This window comes from Gobio gobio (assembly GCF_949357685.1).
Source record: "Gobio gobio genome assembly, chromosome: 9".
Taxonomy (NCBI): domain Eukaryota; kingdom Metazoa; phylum Chordata; class Actinopteri; order Cypriniformes; family Gobionidae; genus Gobio; species Gobio gobio.
Window position 1 is genome coordinate 18,963,636 of NC_137115.1, and position 20,648 is coordinate 18,984,283.

The 20,648-nt window shown below is 37.9% G+C and overlaps 1 protein-coding gene across 2 annotated transcripts in view; it reads left to right on the forward strand.

Moving 5' to 3' along the window:
• gse1b (Gse1 coiled-coil protein b) overlaps positions 1–20,648 on the forward strand; it is a 290,780-nt gene that overhangs the window by 255,870 nt on the left and 14,262 nt on the right. Inside the window, exons 4-6 of one of the 2 annotated variants that reach the window (XM_079824802.1) lie at positions 9,259–9,470; positions 15,879–16,045; positions 17,368–17,565. In XM_079824802.1, the coding sequence (XP_079680928.1) occupies positions 9,259–9,470; positions 15,879–16,045; positions 17,368–17,565 (577 nt within the window). The remainder of the gene's footprint in view (positions 1–9,258; positions 9,471–15,878; positions 16,046–17,367; positions 17,566–20,648) is intronic. The other variant, XM_079824803.1, reaches the window with a different exon arrangement.

Sequence of the window (20,648 nt, forward strand, 5' to 3'; positions counted from 1 at the left end):
GGCTGTTCGTCCGTTCGTCCACACGCAACCGCAGTATCCGGTCACTGACACCAAACTTTTTTGAAAACTCCTGCCAGGGTGAAGATATTTTGAAACTTTGGTTGCAGTGTTGTCGTGTGGACAGTGAAACTGGAGATTTTGGCTTGTTACGTTAGAGCCAGACAATAACCTTTTTTCCAGGCTTCTGATTGGCCAACATGGCTTTACAGTTAGGGTGATATTGCCACCTGTTGGTTTGGCATGCTCTTGACAGCGCTTCATTGTGTTTTTGCATTTGTGGACGCAACAGGAAAAACTCTGTTTATAAAAAATACCCATGTACGTGTGGACTAGGCCTTAAGGCCTTTGCACACTGAGTCCGAAATTCGCATGCAAAACTTTTGTCCGTCAAAAAAAATTCGGAACAGGTTCGATTTTCTGTGTTTTTCGCATCCGTTTTTCCCATTTAAAAAAACGGTAGAGTGCTACAGTACTAATGCCCAACCTAAAACTGCTGGCAATGGTGGTGAATGAATCGCCAGTGCTCAGATACCTACAATTATATATACAAATATTATTGTATCAAAAATACTACTATTATTATTATATCACAGCTATAATTATAGCACTAAGTCCCTGTAATCCGTGTGTGTGTGTGTGTTTGCGCACGGATCCCTTAGACATACTGCCAGTCTCTGTTTAGGATCAATTGATTCACGGAAATTGGTGGTCTTCTTTTTAATATGTGGCTCCAGTATCGCTAGCAAAGCATCAAACTGAGCCACTGACATTCTAAAGTAAACTTTGAATCGGTCTGGATAATCCCGCACCTCCTTAATAAGGAGGTGGAACTCTCCTTCCTCTCTACGCGATCGCAGGAGTGGATGATGGACCCATGATTTCCTCTTTCTTTTTCTCTTTTTAAGAAGAGAGAGGACAAAAAAATCATCCTCACTACTTGAAGACGGCATTTTGTATTGTTTTGCGTTTTTTTTCTTAACGCATTCATTAATACGCATCGGACTCAGTGTGCAAGGTCTCTGTGCGTGACAAATTTTTCGGATCACGAATACGAAAAAACGCATGCGAAAATTTCGGACTCAGTGTGCAAAGGCCTTTAGACTTGATTGAATAAGATATCATTAAAAAAAGATGTAATCTCAGAGTTATATCCAGTGACACATTTACTTGCCCCCAAGCATCACATGAAAAACAAACTCTGGTTGGTCGCTTTAAGTGTTGATCAGATTGTCTCTTACAGTATGTGAGTGGTTCTTGCTCAGAACAAGCTGCAGTGTTGAGACGTTATTCTGATACGCAGCAGCACTAGCCCTCAGCTAGCGGTGTTCTATCACCTGTGTTAACTCTGCCCTGTGTTTCTCTTTCTCATTATGTCTGTCTCTGTGGCCCGTCTGTGGGTGGCATTTAAAAACAGACAGTTGATGCACACTATGATTAGGTCACTCGCAATGTTAAAAACAGCTCTAAACGCCTCTGCTCAGTGTCTGTCCCATTTGTCTCCAGCCCAGACAGCTGTAGGTGCTGCAGAAGCTTACAGACTGGTCCAGTTAGATGGGTGATCGGAATGATGGCAGTGTAGGCTGATGTACAATTTCCCAAAACTTTCATTTATTTCAGTTACTTTAGAGGCAGGAGCATGTTAAGAGCATGGAGATTTTCTGTTAAAAAGCCCATCATACTTTCGAGGACAAAACCTGAGAAAATAATGAATGAATGAATAAATAAGTGTGAATGAATGTGAAATAAAAAAAAATTTTGGTAAATAAATACCTAAAAAAATGGTAAATAAATTCCTAAATAAATAAACATATTAGTACTGCTCTGAAATTATTATTACTTTATTTTTTGAACGTTGAAACCAAAACTGAAAATAAAGTTTATTTAATAATCAATTAATCAAGTTTATTGAATCAACAAATAAAAAACTGAGTTGTATACAAACATTTGACATTTTATTTCATTTATTTAATAATTTACTAATGTTTTCAGTAAAATAATAATCATTTAATGCATTTGTTGTTTTAAATATATTTTACATTGTACATTTATGTCTGTATTTATGCATTTATGTATGTATGTGTTTATGTATTTATTAGTGTATTCATTTTTTACTACTGTAATATTAAAAATTTGTGGTCAACTTTTTTTTTTGATGGCTGATGTCGATATCTGATTTATAGAGCAGGGGGGCCGATAGCCAATATACATATACATCTCAGACTAAAACACATGAATAACAGTTGCTGAAATTATTATTTTTTCTTTATTTTTCTTAATATTTACTCAATTAAAAATAAATTATTTGAAAATATAATTATATAATTAAAAAAAAATTTATCTGTAAAATAAACAGACATATACTTTGGATGGAAACTTCATTCTGTAATCCAATTAGTATTTTTCCCAAATAAAAAAAAAGTAAAATCTTCTTCTTTTGAACTTTCTATTCATCAAAGAATCTTAAAAAAAGTGTTTTACACAACTGTTTTCAACATTGATAATAATCATAAATGTTTCTTGAGCAGCAAATCATCATATTAGAATGGTTTCTGAAGGATCATGTGACACTGAAGACTGGGGTAATGATGCTGAAAATTCAGCTTTGCATCACAGAAATAAATTACATTTGAAAATACATTCAAATAGAAAACAGTTATTTTACATTTTAATAATATTTCACAAATATTACAGTTTTTTTATATAAAATAAATGCAGCCTTGGGGATCATAAGAGACTTCTTCTAAAAACATTAAAAATCGTACCGATCAAAAACGTTTGAACGGCAGTGTATTAAAGCAGGCAGGTCAGAGGGCAGGCAAGGGAAGAGGAGTAGAGAATTCCAGAAGTTTTAATTCATTTACTAAAACAAGGACAAAGAAAGCAATGTAGGAAGGCAACATAACAGCTTCACTAATGTAAAGACAATGCCGGACAGTGAATAGAACCAAAGACTATACACAAAGATATAATTGCCCCATCCTATATTGTTTATAAAAACATATTGATATTTTGTACAAACTTGACATACTGCCCAGCCCTAATTTGCTGAATGTTGACAGTAGATGAGAAAGAAGACCGAACTGTTAAACAGAAACTGTAAACTAATGAAGACTGAGAATGTGAGTGCTTTGTGGGCGCTGGCGTCCTCAGCAGCGTCAAAAGAAAAGTCCTGATGCCGACACGTGCCATCTAGAAAAGCTTTAAAAAATGGTGATATATCGGTCAACCACTACTCAAAACTGTATTACAAATGCAAGATAATCGTTTATTTCTGAGATGATAATCGGATTCAACCTGATGTCAAATGTTTATGCTTGCAAAAAAAATAGCAGTATGCATACTGTAGTAGCACAGCCAATCTGCATCTCTCACAGCAGGTGTGGTGTGTGTGTGTGTGTGTGTGTGTGTGTGTGTGTGTGTGTGTGTGTGTGTGTGTGTGTGTGTGTGTGTGTGTGTGTGTGTGTGTGTGTGTGTGTGTGTGTGTGTGTGTGTGTGTGTGTGTGTGTGTGTGTGTGTGTGTGTGTGTGTGTGTGTGTGTGATTAATTAGCTGCTCAATGTGGACTTGGGTATTAAAGGGCTCATCGTTTATCCAGCAGAGACAGAGATACAGAAGTATAGGGGAGGAGTGAGTCTCTAGTTCTGCTTGAGAGGAAAGAGCGGCAGGCGTGGCCCTGGGGGGTAGGGGCTGCCCTGTGTTTTGTAGCCCTCCATCTGGAGAAACAGGCTGCATACACATACACACACAAGCAGTCACACTCACAAACTGGTAGAAGGCATCATAGGGGCGCTCTTGATGTGGAGGCTGTTCCCGAAAGGTAAGAAGCATCACAAGTATGCTTCAGATAGGGCAATCCATTTGACTATTGCCTGAGAATAGGGCAGCTGCAGTCCTATAATGCATATTACAGGCTCCATGAAAACATCCAGTGAAGATGGTGGACAAAGAAAGATAAATATTGAGTTGAAATGTAGTTCATTCAATTGTGACAAGAATAGATAATAGGCTAGTTTAATTCAAATGAAAAGGCTCTCTGAGTTTTTTTTGGTGGGAGTGGGTTCAAATAACTTCTTTTGTCATCATTTACGTGTTGTTACAAATGCATTTCTTTCTTTTGTGTAACACAAAATAAGATATCTTGAAGAACAGTGTGGTCCGAACAACATTGGACCCCTTTGATTTTATTGTTTAAACCGGGAAAAAAAAAAAAAAAACCTAAACAGACATTTTTCAAAATAATTTGTGTTACAGGAGAACAGTCACGATATCTGTTGTTTCATGGAATGAACCATGTGAGCGTACCACAAAACAATCACGTGTGTTTGTGTGTGTATGGGGTAGCATATGGACTAAGGCGTGTTGAGTTCTGCTCTCACACCAGGTGTGAAATGGGCTGTTTAATTAACTGCTGATGCTGTTCTAATGCAGCCTGAAACGGTACGTGTGTGTGTGGTCAGAGTGAGGCAGAGGTGGGTTAATAGACTAACCCTCAGAGAGCATAGATGCACATTAATCACACCGACACACACTCTCTCTCTGCAGTGTGAAATCTGTTCATTTCGGTGGCATTCAGAGCGTGACAGGAAGTGTTGGAACCTCTCGGCCATATATGGGCACGGCTTCCTTTGAGAGCAGCTTGCACAGACGCATTGCACTGAATACATTTGAATATCATTAGCATCTCATAAAAGCACACCAGTTTGACTCAGATGGTGTGTGTTTCAATAAGAGGCCCATCTGCCTGTGTGTGTTTCAGTTGAAAGAAAAGGCACCAATAAAACCTACTTGAGAGAGACCTGATGTCTGTCTCTCACACACATACACTTACACACACACAAACACACTCTTGTGATGATATTTGGTGCAGTAGTTTAGCGCTAATGTTGTAAAGACACATCAAATATGAATGTGTGTCTGACAGATCTGCACTCACAAGTGCTGGAGAAAGAGGAGGAGGAGAGGATGATGATGTTTGATGGATGAGCGTGTGCCAGATTGACTAAAAGAGAAGAAATCTGTAAGGGGGTGGTGGGGTGGGATGGATTTCGCTGCACATGTGCCTGCAGTCCTGCTGAATTATTCACACTGTCCTGTGTGTCACATTGGGAGAAACAAATGAGAAGACAGTGAGAAACGGCAGCAGATGAGCAGTTTATCAGTGATGACCACAGGCGTCCCTCCACTGCTTGTATAGGTATCATAGACATCACACCCCTGACATGAAGGCCATTATAAAAGGTAGTTGACTTAACCTCGCTGCCTCATTTCATGCCTCATTTTGGTAAAATTCCAGGCAGAATGGCATCCATCTATCGTGGAGGAGGCAATACCATAATGCTAGCCTGACGTCGTCATACTCAATTCTAGTCTGATACTGCTCCATTGGGCTGTGATTATGGGGCGTGTTTAAACCGAACCAGGAAAGACCTCAATTGGATAGACCTTCAACCAATCAGAGCAACGGGGCGACGCATAACGTTAGTTGTCAACAGAACTCAACTGCATGCACGCTGGAAGAAGTAGAAGAAGAAGATGAGTGTAAACGATTTTTGCCGGTGTTGTAAAAAAGAATTGGATCAAATCAGGGCAAATACATTTATAGATAATTAGCAAATATGACTAAATGGCCAGGTGGAAACTGTCAAAACGGTAATCCCTCAGAAAAACACATGCATCATTTTCAATGTCAACAGTAAGAATAAGCCAATTTAAGTGCAAAAAGTGACCAATGAATGCATACGTGCAAGTTCTCCGTTTAGGATTAGAACGAATTCAACCCAAGCGCTCATTGGTGACGTGAATGCTTACATTACTGTTTATCATCTGTCCATCATCGTATAAAACCCACCCTGACAATTTCATTGGTCCGAACAGCTTTTGTTCGGGCTTAGTTGCTCCACAACGGATTCATTCCAGACCGAATTTCCCGAATTCAAATGTTGTGGGCAGGGCTAAATTCGGCTGGCATCCAGGCTACCATAATGCATCAAATCAATCCAAGATGGCAGATGAAGCCAGTGATATATTGATTATACAATTACGCATATACAATTACAATTAACGTTTCAATTCAATGCTAAATACTACTAAATATATTTCTGCTTGTTAGAGTGTCACGCCATTCCTCTCAAGCTAAATGTTTTGGAATCAGTTGTGGGTCAAATTTTTCATTTAATTCATGGGTTGCTGTTTACGTAGAGTGCTCCGAATCACTCACTCAAAAGCTTCAGTTGCAGTTTAGGGTTGAAATATTGACAATGTGGACTAGTTGCTTTGTCTCGAATAAGATCTTCAAAAAAAAACAATGAATGAATACCCTGTAGGGTTGCACGGTATACCAGTACTACAGTAGAAACGCAATACTAAAGCTTCAAAATGCTGCTGATGCCGCTGTATTTTTGAAAAGGTGGTAATACTGTTACAGTAAGTAATGTTGTTTTTGTGGTAGTTACACTATTTACAACTTCACTTTGAACACTTATGTCTGCAAAAACATTACAAGTGAGTGCCGTTGCTTTTCTGATGTGCCGCTTTGTAAATGCTATGTGGATTTTGAGGGTTTTCCAACTTCATTCAGTCGATTCCAATTAATTTCCCGCTGCAGTTTATCAGGAGGAAGGGACTCAAATATAAAAAAAAATTGGCAGCTCATACATCACTTTTCAACATCATAACATCTTTATATAAGCATGTATTCTCTCACTTCATCCTTAGGCTCATTTGACCACTTCTGGAACAGGTGGAATGGTTTCTAGAACCATCTTTGCGATAATGAATGTACTTTCATTCAACAGCATGGCAGCATTTGCACTCTGCTCTTATCAGTCATTTCAATCATGTGATTTTAACATTAATGTTTTAATATACATACTGTCCTCCAGTCAAAGTCGCAAATTGCAGGATATGGGGGCATAAAATGTTATTTATATTTATAATAACATTTATAACACTTCTACTGTGATAATTTGAATTAGTGTAACATAAATAATGATGCGGTGTTGTTGAAAAGACTGTTTGTGAAGCTGTTTCACACCTATACATGGCAACTGCTCTCTCTGGCTCAGTGGCAGCGCAGATCTGAATACTTGTCAAAGGTTTAATAGACATTTAAGAATAAGATTGCGTGGGTGTTAAAACCTCTTAACCTGTTTCAAAATTATCAGTTGCAGCCCTTTTTCAGTGAGAATACTGCATGAGTAATGGATACTGGTTTTGGAACAGAGGTGTGCGTGTGTGTGCGTGTGTGTGTGTGCGTGTGTGCGCGTGCAATAATCAGCGCATGTTAATTGACTGAACAAGACAGGAGGAGACGCTCGGGTCTTTACTGGGACTCAGCTGCTAATTGCTGTTGTGGACTCTCTCTCTCTGTCTCTCTCTCTCTCTCTCTCTCTCTCTCTCTCTCTCTCTCTGCCTGCATGCATGTTTAATGGTGTGCAGCTGTAATTACTGCAGCAAGCGTCTCCTCACCTCCACTCACCTTTGCTCCTCCTTTGCTGTTGACAGAAACCTTTGTGGCGTCTCTCTTAAAAGCTTTCTGCAGAGAACACCAGCTCCTAATGGCTTCTCCCAAGACAGGCCTGTTTTACAGACATCACCTGGCCATGAATGTCTTGACATTTGAATGAGCATGGCTGAGATAACTGAAAAGTGGTTCTTATTCAGATTATTATCCTTATTTTTAAGACAATATCAGAACCAATATATAATTTTTAAACCATATTTGACATTGTTTTTATATAAAAATTAATCTGTGAGTTCAGATGGCTATTATGAAGACACATTTTGATTTTGTTCCTCATGTTTTCATCTTGACGACTTAAAGCTTACCAAAAATGAAAATTCTGTCACCATTATATATCACTATCTATATATTTCCTGTGATAGATATGGAATATTCCTCACATTAAAGGAATAGTTCACCCAAAATGAATGCTCCTAAACCCATATGGCTTTCTTGGACTCGCTTTATATTATGTGTCTTTAAGCACTACATCAAAAATGTATACACTACTTATTGTTCAAGGTTCAAGACGCTTTTTTGTCATTCCACCATACATAGCATATTGTGTACATGCATGTTGTTTTACATTTAAAGCACCTGTATGTAATTAAAACCTATCCCATCCTTAACACACTTACATCCTTAGCTCAGTAGCAGTTATTATACAGTAAGTACTTTGTATCAATGCTTAATTTTAATGTATGTACATAGTAGTTAAAAAGACTCAAAATGTAGGGTTACATTTTATTGTCCGTTTTACAGAGTAATAATGAGTTTAAGTACTGTGTAATAATAATTAACTACATATACTTACTATAGGGTTAGGGTTAGGATTGGGGTTTGGTTTAGGGTTAGTTACATGTAATTATGCATAATTTATAGTTATTACTACAGTAACTACATGTAACGTGTAACAAGGACACTGTAAAATAAAGTGTTACCAAATTAAGTTAGACCACTTTCTTCCGTGGGACACCATTCATTTTAATTGATTGAATGGAAAAAGATGCAGTGAAATTCAATGGCAATTTGACTAAAGCTGTGTTCTGCTTAACATCATCTTTGAGAGTGAGTAAATAATGACAAAATTGTAATATTTGTTTTAGCAGAACTATTCCTTTAATATGAGGACATTCCAGATGTTTTTGTTTTGTTTGTTTTTGTACATTGTTCGTTTTAGACCCTGCTCACAGTGGACAGACTGTGAGAAAGATGGACTGAGAGGAGTGGTGTGTTAATTATGGTCAAGCACTGGCCTGTGATTGGCTGAATGTCCATGCGGATAAAGATTTCATGACTAACCACACCGTCTCTCTCCTCTTTGTTTCTATTTCTTTGTTTATTCTCTCTCGTAGCTGACCTCCCTCATAAATACTCCTCCCCGTTCACTGTCTCCATCTAATGTCCACCGTAGGCTGTGTGTCTGTCTCTCCACTCCTCCATGAGACATTTATATTTATATAGTGTGTGTTCTTTCCACTTCAAACCGTACTAGTCAAAAAGAAACTGCAAGAAAGTGTGGAGTTGTGTTTGTAAGAAGCTAGTGCAGTGTGTGTGTGTGTGTGTGTGTGTGTGTATGCAATCATTCAGTTTGAAAATTTCAGTTTGCTTTTATTTACAAGCTACAATCTCACACAGAGACAGCATGATTTTCATTCTTTTCTTTATACATTTAAAGAGACAATACCCTTATGTATGGCATGAAGTTGACTACTAAATCACTGATGAACTGTTTCTCTCCTGTTTCCTGTCGTTCAGCAGGATCTTCCATCAGCAGCGAGTCGTCTCCTGTCTCATCTCCGGCCACTAACCACAGCTCCCCAGTCAGTACACCCAAGCGGGGCCCCATGGGTCCAGTTATAGTGCCTCCTGGGGGTCATAGCGTACCCAGTACCCCGCCTGTGGTCACTATAGCCCCCACCAAAACCGTCAACGGCCTGTGGAGGAGCGAGAGCCGACCTGTACGAGAGGTAAAGTTAAACATTCATATCGATACAAACGTTCTGTTCCAAACCCTATTGAGCTGTCTCACTGTGCACATAGACAGCTTCCTAACTGATATGCTAACAGAGTTGTCTCTTAAGGTTCCGTTCAATTTTGTGTACAACACAGCAAGGCCGTAACCATGTCTTAGGTATTTGGGGGGACCAACCCTTTTTCTGTTTTTCTTTTTTTTTTTGTGGATGGGGGTTGTTGGTCTTATTGGTTTATATAAAGGAATTAAATTATTAAAGGGATTTAAGGAAATAGAGAAAAAGAAATAAGAACGGTAAAAGTTCCAGTTCTATTGTAGTTATGAAGTAAACGATTTGCAAATAATATATTTTTTTTAAATATGCACACATTCACTCTTATTTTCGTTGCCTAATATGTAAAAATGCAAAACGTTTCTTGTCACATCAAATTCAGTTTTGATTTGGATAAATAATGTCATATTTTCTGATCAAATTGTTGAAATTTCATAAAAAATGTCAAGTAGTTTACATCACTCGATTTTACTGTTGTTGCTGAATGTTTTTATCCTAAAACAGTTGTCAAATATTAAATGTTTCGCTTTTTACATCATGCGATGCACTCTCTCACTGCTAAAGTGTCGCGTTGGAATTCTCACTGACAGTAAGTCAGTTTTATTAAAATTCAGGTTTCTTTGGTTTCACTTTATAAAATCAACATGCCACTCGAAGCTGTGAAAAAGTGGCTTATTGCTTCATTGAATTATGCTTACATTCACAATCATGCAGCACAGTGCTGGATTTCCATATGGCTTGTAAATCACAGTGTGTCAGAATGTGTGTGGCATATGTTCGGGTGACATACAGCCGAACAACAGGACCAGCCCCCCCATCACACACGCCCTCCGCCCCCCAGTGTTAAACAATGGCTCTGCAAAGGCACTAAACATCTGTGTCCTCACCCCCCCTTCAAGCGTCTGCAGTCAAGTGCAGATTTTTCTCGTAAGAGTATGTGCACACTCACTTTGATTTAAGGATTAAGGATCATCATCTAGGCCTGCTTATCTGTTACCTCTGTCCACTGTTACGCTCACCCTGAAAAACTGGGCTTTCTTTTCCACTGAAATGGAGTTTGCGCTCAGACGGAGAAGAGATGCAGCATTCTGCTCGACCTCTGGTCTCTGATCAGCCTCATCGGCATATTGTTCCAGCAGAGATTGTTTGAACGCCTCTGACATCCCTGTTGACGGGAGGGCTTCTATGGCACATTCTGAGGGATTTTAGGTCAGTATAGTTCAGGGTGAGGGGCAGGGGTACTCGGGTCATGGCTCACACACGCACACTGAACAAAGAGCACTCTGTCTGCTGCTCAGTCCTTATTATCGCTGAGTGTGTGTGCATGTGGGTGGGGGGGGGGTTAATCCCATAAACTGAGGCTCTATAGATTTCCCCCCACTGCCATGACCCCTGGCCCTCTGGTTACATAAGCCTGCAGAGAGAGATATAGTCCTGAATAGTAAACTGTCTCCTCCGCTCACTGTAACATTAGTATGTTTTTTTCTCAATTGGTGTCACGCATAGTTGTATGAGTTTTACTGAGATGTGTCATGTAAGTGTGGGGTCCTCACTCTGCTCAGGTGGCGTCTCTTCCTGCCTGACTGACTGCCAGACAAAAGCCACAGAGACATAGGGGCAGGCATCAGACGGCCCCTGGGCTCTATCACAACACACTCCTCTTTAATTTTTAATGTGTATAAGCTGCACCACACACCTGTTGGCCTGTACACACACACACACACACACACACACACACATAAACACACATTTATAGCACTATAAAAGAGGACATGTCATGGACTTCTGTTGATTTTTACAAGCTAATTATAATGACTGAACTGAAACAAGAAAATGTTGATGTTGTTTATTTAATTCATATATATATATATTGTCCCCAAACTCTGGCTAATGAACCCACCTGTGCAAACAGAGCTTCCATTTAATCCCGTCAATGACCAGAAGAGGGCATAACAGTTACCATTTACTCTACAGTATATTATTACATCCTGTCTTGTTTTTTTTTTTTAACCAGTTAGAATAACCATAAAAATGTGATACTGTAATTATTTAAAATGTGAATTAAAAGGGGTCAAGAGCTACATTTTTATTTTATTTTATAATGTTCTCTGAGGTACACTTATTATATATTATTATGTCATGTTATCAACATTTTTACATCAAAAAACATAATTAATTAGTAATAAGCTATTTTCTATACTGTCTTTGGCATGCCGCCATCGAGACTTGGAAGTAAACGGCCACTGCTATGATTGGGTAACAGTTTTGCATATTAAAATAATTTTCAACGTCCCCGCCATTACATTTGTGGAATTGTTTTGAAAACGTTGAAGTTGGAAAATATCTCATTACATAGTTGAAACATTCTCCAACAATGTGAAACATTTATGCATGTTACATATTCTTTACTTATGCAGTTATACATATACACAGGGTGCAATGTTTTTTTCCCCTTGAAAATAAATCACAAACCACAGTGGAGCTATAATAACACATATATATATATATATATATATATATATATATATATATATATATATATATATATATATATATATATATATATATATATATATATATATATATATATATATATATATTTATATATATATATATATATTTTTTTTTTTTTTGGCAGCTGTTACAGAAACACTTTTGCAATAAATATTCAGATTTAACCTTGAGCTTTGAAGTATTAGATTAAATCGCTTTGATTTTTGACAAGTACTTACAATGACGCTAATAACTCCTCATTTCTGATAGGAATGCAACATCATGCAAAATCAGTCGGTAGTTGTTGATATTCTCAATAGAATAATGAGACACAAACCTGTACATATTCAATTGCGTTTTCTCCTATTTATTTTTGTGTCTCTCTATCACAGTGCTTCTGTACACAACATAGGCTACAAACTAGTCCAACAGTGTGCACATTTGGAGAAATATGTATTCCCAAGTTTACCTCATATTTATTTAGTTAGAATAGAACCATAATTTCTATTGATGACTTGCAGAAAGACGATTCTCGATTCTCTGCCGATCCATCAGTCAATATTGCACAATAATAATTTCCACCTTATGGTGACGGTAAACTTCTGCATTCTGTCTCATAATACATTTATGCATCAGTTTATTATATATAAAATCTGCATTAGGTCTCAATAGAGTGAGCAGAAACATTGTATCAATCTCATACTGTAACTCTGAAATAGATTAATGGTGCGCACTGACTTTCTGAAAAGCACTGCATGGATTGAAGCACGTGAAACAGGATTACGAATCCCAGACAGTCCATTCAGTCCATTTATGATTTTATTGTTGTTTGTATTGTCATGTTGCAACGTTTTACTTGTTGTAAAAAATATTTTTATTTTTGGTCTTTTATGCTCTGTTGGTGGTTTGAGAAGTAGCATCCACCGGGGTGATATTTTATTCAGCAGAGGCACGGATACATAAACCAGAAGGGGGAAACCCACCACCCCCCATATTACATAAGTTACATAAGTACACATTTATAATAGACAAAGGATGGCTTACTGTGTTTCGTGTAAACGGAATTATGAATGAATGTACCATTGTTTGTCACAGTGTTGTTCTTACTTTCATAGTTCATCCTTTTTTGATTAAGTGAAAAACATATACATTGTCATTTGCAGTGCCATGTTTTAAATCAAATAAAACGTTTTTGTATTGTCTTACTGATGACAAAACAGAAGATCATTGAAGCTTTTATTCAGGATTGCAGCAAATGCCTTAGATCAAAACCATAACAAAAGCAGCATTCTCTAAAAGTGTGTCATATCAGTGTGTTACCCATGTCGGAGTCTGTTGGCATCTGTCAAAGCTTGTTTTCCTCAATTGAACACGCTTAATTGGAATTAGAATGTCTGAGAAGTGACGTGCTGTAATCTGGTGACTGTCAGCATTGGTCTGAGTCTGTCAGTGCAGTGTGAAGTGTGTCCTTAATATTTTTATTATGTAGAAACGGGTTAATAAAACCAGTATTTAAGGTCATTCTGTGAATATACTGCACTCTCTGTCATGCCTAACAGCATCCTTTAATAGTGACTATACTAACAATATAGCACAACCTCTCATATTTTATCTCTTAAATGAATGCCCTGCAGTTTCCCAGCATAGGAGAGAGGCCACATGGAAGATGTTCTAAGCACTCGACAACCCCAAAGATCTCTGTCTGTTTGATTTATATTGGTGTTAAATGAGAGGCACAGAAATGTCCTCCAGACTCTGTTAATGGCGCTTTATGGATTTCAGTAACCTCTGTACGCCGCAGTTAAATGTCATTAGCCACGGCACACATAAAGAAAAAGCGATGTGGTTAATGGCAAGGTCTTCGCCTTCTCCAGAAGCCTGGTCTTTTCTCAATAAATGGATCAGGGTGGGGAAAATTAGTGGTCCATCTCAGGTTTTCCTATTCAAAGTCTAATGCTATTTTGTGCATTCTGACTTATTTACACTGTTAAAGTTGGAAGTTGGATTCTCATGCTATACATGGCCAAATTTTCCAAAAAAAAAGAAAAGAAAAGGGTTGGACGTATGACGGCGTATTTTTGTGCCAAATACACTCCTTCAGGATTCAAATAAGTAGTATGGCCCTGTTTGACGTCATGTGTTTTGGTCTGTGTTTTGTTGGCAATCGGTGCGTAAGTGCATATAATGTAAACAACATGAACGTATAGTGAACCGAAAAGTATCCAGGGAGAATGCTATGATATATTGTGCGTGTGCGTGTGTGCTCGTGACTCTATAGCCCCACCCCCCTGCACGCCTTCTCGAGCTCGGCTATTTTTGGAAAGAATCGGTACAGCGTATCTGTCTTTTATAAATATAAAACTAAAGACTCTTCGGAGATATGAAGGATGCAATACTACTCTATAGGTACTCAAGATTAACATGAGATTGGCAGGAACTGTGTGTGCTATTTACCCTTTAATTTGTGATTTTGACTTCTTTTGTCATATTTGAACCACTTTTCTGACTGGCTGCACATCAGACACCTTCCTCTCCTCCCGCAAGAGTTTACAGGATTGTTAAGAGAGGAAGGCATGGTTCAAAGGGCCGCATGTGGGTGCACGGTTTGAGGTTGCTTTGTTGCTTAGTGAAGTGTGAAAAGAGGCGAGGGAGAAAGGAAGTCACAACATTAGAATTGTTTCATATGTGATGTCGCATCCTGCAGTTAATGGTTCTGGGTGTGAAAATCCTATTAATTTTCTCATTACAGGAATATATTATATATCCATATAGACCTTTAAAGACAGACATACCTTGAGCTCTAATGTTGTTTAATAGCCAAATTACTGGTGAAGAACTACTGTACTGTACCCATAATTCTAAAGCGAGATCAACCAATCAGAAAAGTTACACATGAAGCACTGCAAATTATGTATATCCCTTCACACTCAACAGTTTATATATTGGAGTGTTTTGCAATAAACAAGGTAGATTGTTTATTCTTATGATCAATGACTTGCTAGTTCTTTATATTTTACTGTTCACATTCTGTTGTGTAATTTGCGATGCTTCTTTCTTCTTATACCTTTACATTTTCTTTTTTTTTTAGCAATATTGTGATTTATCTTGAAGCTGGTTTGTTTGTTTAGTCTTTTTTTTTTTGAAAAGTGGAGGTAATGAATATGAAAATACTTCCAGAACCCACAAAATGTTGTTCCTTATTAGGAGGCAGTTTTACTTTGCTGAAAGACTCATTGTGTCTCTTCTTGTCTCTTATTATTTCCCATCTCACTGTCACACCAGAATAATGAGTTTCTGTTTCTGTCTTAGACATAATCTGTGTGTTCGGCCTTATTTCACACACTTCTCTATCCAGGGTTTCCGCAGGCCCTTAAAATGTTTTAAATTCAGTTTGATCAAATTTAAGGATGTAAAAAAAGTCTTAAATAGTATAACAGGTCTTAATTATCATTTCAAGATTAAAACATCACTGTTTTCTCCAGAGCTGCTGTATAGATAAATAAAGGTACGTTTACACAATGTACTCAAATCGGAAACTTTGTTAAAGAAAGACTACACACCTATACACATATGTATGCAAATGCGCATGCCTATAGACTAAACACGTAATACACGTGTGCATGCCGTCACCGTTTTCACAGATTCGTGAACACATCAAGCATAAACAAGGCTTTACACACTGTATTGTAGAGTATGGGGTTTGCTTTGGGTTGGGCAGCATGTGTGTGTCATTCAATGTGTGGGGATGTCCATATGGCCGCAGGCTTTTTCTTTCAGGACTCGATTCTGTTCTCAGTGTGTTAAAGAAGTTGTAATTGTACAATTCTCACAAAAAGCGCTTCTCTCTTGTCTTTTTAGGCCGAGTCGGGTCCTCGTGGACTCAGCAGGGACAGATTAAGTTCAGATGCTTCTTCTACCCAAGAGAAGGGGGGTCCCACTGTCCCAGCCCACCTAATTGGAAACCCTTACGCGTTTGGCTTGACGCCCGCATCTGTGATGCAGGACTCACGTTTTCAGCCCCTTAAGTGAGTATTACTGACCTCCTTCCTTCCCAAGAGTGCTACTATACTATTATTTCAATTCTCATCTTAGTTAGCTCATTAGTAGAGACCTGAAATGGGTGTCAGATATAGGGAGATATAAAATTGTGCAGGCCTGGTGTTACTCCTGGACAGAACCACTGCATTAGATGATAAAACATCAAATCAAGAAAAATAGCACAAACAAAAAGCTTTAAAATGCTTTGAAATAAGTGGTATAATACGCGCACTAAGCCATGTCACAATTTGGATTTTAGTTACAGATACTTTACCAAATCAATAGCGCAAAACACGATGTTAGAGATCTTTTATGTTATGATAAATGTAAAAATATTTTCAGTTTATTATGAAACTGTGGCTGGACAAATTAAATGCACTCCCCCACAGTCTAGGTAATTAATGGTAAACACTTGTTAATTATTAATAAAAATACAACTGTTAATTGCTAGTTCATATTAGCTCAGATCCATTAAATTATATGAACAGGTACAACTTGCCATTTTAATCATGTGTTTAGTAAATGTTAAAAAGGAATATTAACTGAGATTAATTAATGCTTTTGGATGTAAACTAATGTAGTTAACTAATGTGATACCTTTCTGCTTTGTAACAGTCATTTTAAAGCTAAAATTCGCAAGATGTGTGGAGAGGTCTTAAAGCCCCCCCATCTAGTGATGTCACGGTACTAAAATTTCAATTTCAGTTTCAATACCTGTAAAATGTCCCAATCCTTCTCTGTACCTATTTCGGTACTATAGCATTTAACTTTTTAGAAAATAAGAATATTAAATTTAATTTGTTAATTATTAATGCTATATGTTAATAATACATTAAAACATTCGCTTTTGATTCACATGTGCTGCACCACAAAACATTAGCATCGTTCAGTTAAGTAAGCATTGTATTAAAACATTCAAAGAAAAGTTATAAACTGAAAAACAAAGAAACACATTACAGGTAAGAGAACAAGTGGCATGTCTTTTGCGCTTTCACTGTGAGACTTAATGCACAGATCTGTTTTGGCATTATCATCACAATGTCAAAGATAGCAACTTCAGATTTAGCATTTTAATACAGTTACCACACTCTAAAACTTTGCAGTGTGTAGTTAGCAGAATAAAAAACCTTTGAAAGGTATCTAAGTATTTTACGTATTTAAGTATCGTCTTGCTACTGAAGTACCATTACTTTTGACAACACTACTCCCATCTTCCTTCAGGCACAACTCATGACAGCACATCCCTCACCTTTTTTAAATTTTTATAGGCTCTATTGCTTTAAATGATCTTCTTCTGTTTCACTGACAGCCTGCCCCGTCAGATGCCACATGCTGTGCCCCCGACCAGTGTTCCTGAGGAATATCTGAGAGGGTTTCGTCCTTACACCACAGCCGAGGAATTACGCATGCCCTCATTACCACTGGGGCTTGATCCTGCCACTGCTGCAGCTGCTGCTGCCTACTACCATCCCGGATATCTGCCCCACCCCTCCTTCTCACACTACAGGTACACAAATATACAATAACAAACACGTTTAAACCCCTAGAGACATTATCTGACACTTTAGAATGAAACTAAACAAAATAACTGATGATTCTGTCTTCATTTACTCATTCTCAGATAGGGCTGGATGGAATGACGATATATATCGTGGTGACGATATAAAGTCTTTATCGTTAGATTTTACTATATCGCTATAAGCTGTTAAAAACAAAGTCAATGCAGTGCTCGTGCTGACACCCCTGAAGCATGCACCCAGAAAGACATGCAATCCCAAATTCAGTTAAATTGTCATCTCAAAATGCCTATCGTGTAGAGCAGGGGTGGCGAACTCCGGTCCTGGAGGGCCACTGTCCTGCATAGTTTTGCTTCAACCCTAATCAAACACACCTGAACAAGCTAATCATGGTCTGAAGGGTTACTAGAAAGCTACAGGCAGGTGAGTTTTATCAGGGTTGGAGCTGAACTCTGCAGGACAGTGGCCCTCCAGGACCGGAGTTCGACACCCATGGTGTAGAGCAGGGGTTTTCAAACTTTTTGTGTGTGTGGACCACTATTTGTAATCAAAAAATGTTGCGGACCACCTCATAACACACATAATAAAATATGTCTACACACAGTCCTACCTGAATTATTCCGCACCTCTAAATAGGCTTACTAGCACCAAAACTGTAACTAGTCATCACATCAGTACAACAGGCTTGTTAAAAGAAAGTTTACTGCAGACAACGGCTGCTACATATTTAATGTATTTATTCTGGCTCATAGATGCATCCGACTCACTGTCAATCTCTTAATTTTTTGTAACTTCTGCCTCTGTCTCTTTTCTCTTCAAAGAACCTGTTGCTATCCACCGATCCATACACTGAACTTGAACGTCACGGCCGAGCGCCACTAGCCTATTTTTGTTATCGCACAATAACTTGACAATTAAATACAAATGTTATATCAATATAGGCCTACATATTCTTTTTACTTTTTATTTTTTATGGGAATTTCCTGGTAAAATGAAGGTAAAAACATATTATTTTATTTTGCCTTTCCACGGACCACCTGCAGTACCCTCACGGACCACTAGTGGTCCGCGGACCACAGTTTGGGAATGACTGGTGTAGAGTATTCACATAAACACAGTTGGTTATGTCTTAAATTAACGTAAACAGCTGGGCAAAACCCGAATTTGTGCCTGTATATTCGGTCCGTGCATATGGTCTTAAAGGGATAGTTCACCCAAAAACGAAAATTTGAAGTTTTTCTGCTTACCCCTAAGGCATCCAAGATGTAGGTGTCTTCGTTTCTTCAGTAGAACACAAATTAAGATTTTTAACTCCAACCGTTGCTGTGTGTCACTCATATTATGCTTGTCAATGGGGTGTAATTCTATTAGAGTAAAAAAATTAAACCCCGCGGCTTGTGACGACACATTGATGTCTTAAAACACGAAACGATCTGAGAGAAACCGAACGGTGTTTATGCAATTATTTCACCTCATATCGGACGAATGTCTTCAGCTTTCCAGACTGCCATCACTTCCTATGAGTGAGGTCAAAATTCCATCCAAGTCATAGATATGTATGCGTAGATTCCTCATTCGAGCGATCTGCGCAGGCACTAATGAGGAATCTATGTATATATCTATGACCCGACTGCTATTTGACCTCACTCACAGGAAGTGATGGCAGTCCGGAGAGCTGAAGACATTCGTCTGATATGAGGTGAAATAATTGCATAAATACCGTTCGGTTTCTCAGAAACCGATCGTTTCGTGTCTTAAGACATCAATGTGTCGTCACGAGCCGCGGGTTTAATTTGAAGTTGTCTGTCCATGTTTTTTTACTCTAATAGAATTAGACCCCATTGACAAGCATTATATGAGTGACACACAGCAACGGTTGGAGTTAAAAATCTTAATTTGTGTTCTACTGAAGAAACGAAGACACCTATATCTTGGATGCCTTAGGGGTAAGCAGAAAAACATCACATTTTCGTTTTTGGGTGAACTATCCCTTTAAAGTAATAGCAGCCTAATATCTGCTGCCATCTGTGTCATTAATGTTAATGAAACAACAAAAGACAGATCAAATCACTCACTGCTCTAGACTAAATTACTTTTGTGTCTTTAATAAGAATCAGTTTATATTTAATTCATACAGAGAATATATATATATATTTTTTAACTTATTTTTACTCTTTACATGAATATGAATGGCGATTTACACTGTTCCACTCCAAAAGAACTCAGGAAAACTGGCACCTATCAGAATTACAAAAAATATCAAATTAATTTTAATTTGATAAATTAAAAATTACAGACAAATCAAATATTTAGCAAATGCCCGAGGTGTCTCAACTGGTTCTTTCAATAAAAGGTCTAACATATTAGGAATCCTTTCAGTTGTGTTACTATGTGTCATGAGTAGGCAATTGAGTAGGCAAAACTCTGTCTAGAGCGAACACAACACACCATAACTATTTGAGGCTGTCTACTGGACAAATCAAAGTAAACATTATAAACTGGTACAATTGTCTTTCTCAACGGGTGCATGATGATGCTGTATGCTATAGAAACGTCCATTGTATCATGTTGCATCCCGATGCCCTGTTTGATTAAACATGTTCATGCCCTGTTTAATGTTTGAAGGTCTAAATGCAGCAAATTTTAGTTTACACTTGATGTCTCTTCCCATCAGTCAACACCCTCTGGCTCCGCCTGCCCCAAACTGAAGGGACAGCTATCAATGTTTTGATGGTGCCTGGGAGGCTCAATATTTACACTTTTTGGAAAATAAACCCATGAATGGTTTACTAATAGTAGTCAATGATCAATAATCTGGGTTAAAAAAAAGTATTATAACATAAAAAAAAATCTTACATACTTCATCTTAAAAGTGTTTGAGCATTTAAAACGGCAGATGATATTACTATTAGCATGCTCTTATAGCAACTTTAGCATGCTCTTATAAAAAACAAAACATTGTCAGTTGGTGAGAACGCTAATATAGTTGCAAAAAGAGCATGACTTTGAAAGAGACCGTGTTTAATTTTTTTTTTTAGACCAATCAATCTATGGCTTATTTGTAGTTGACTAG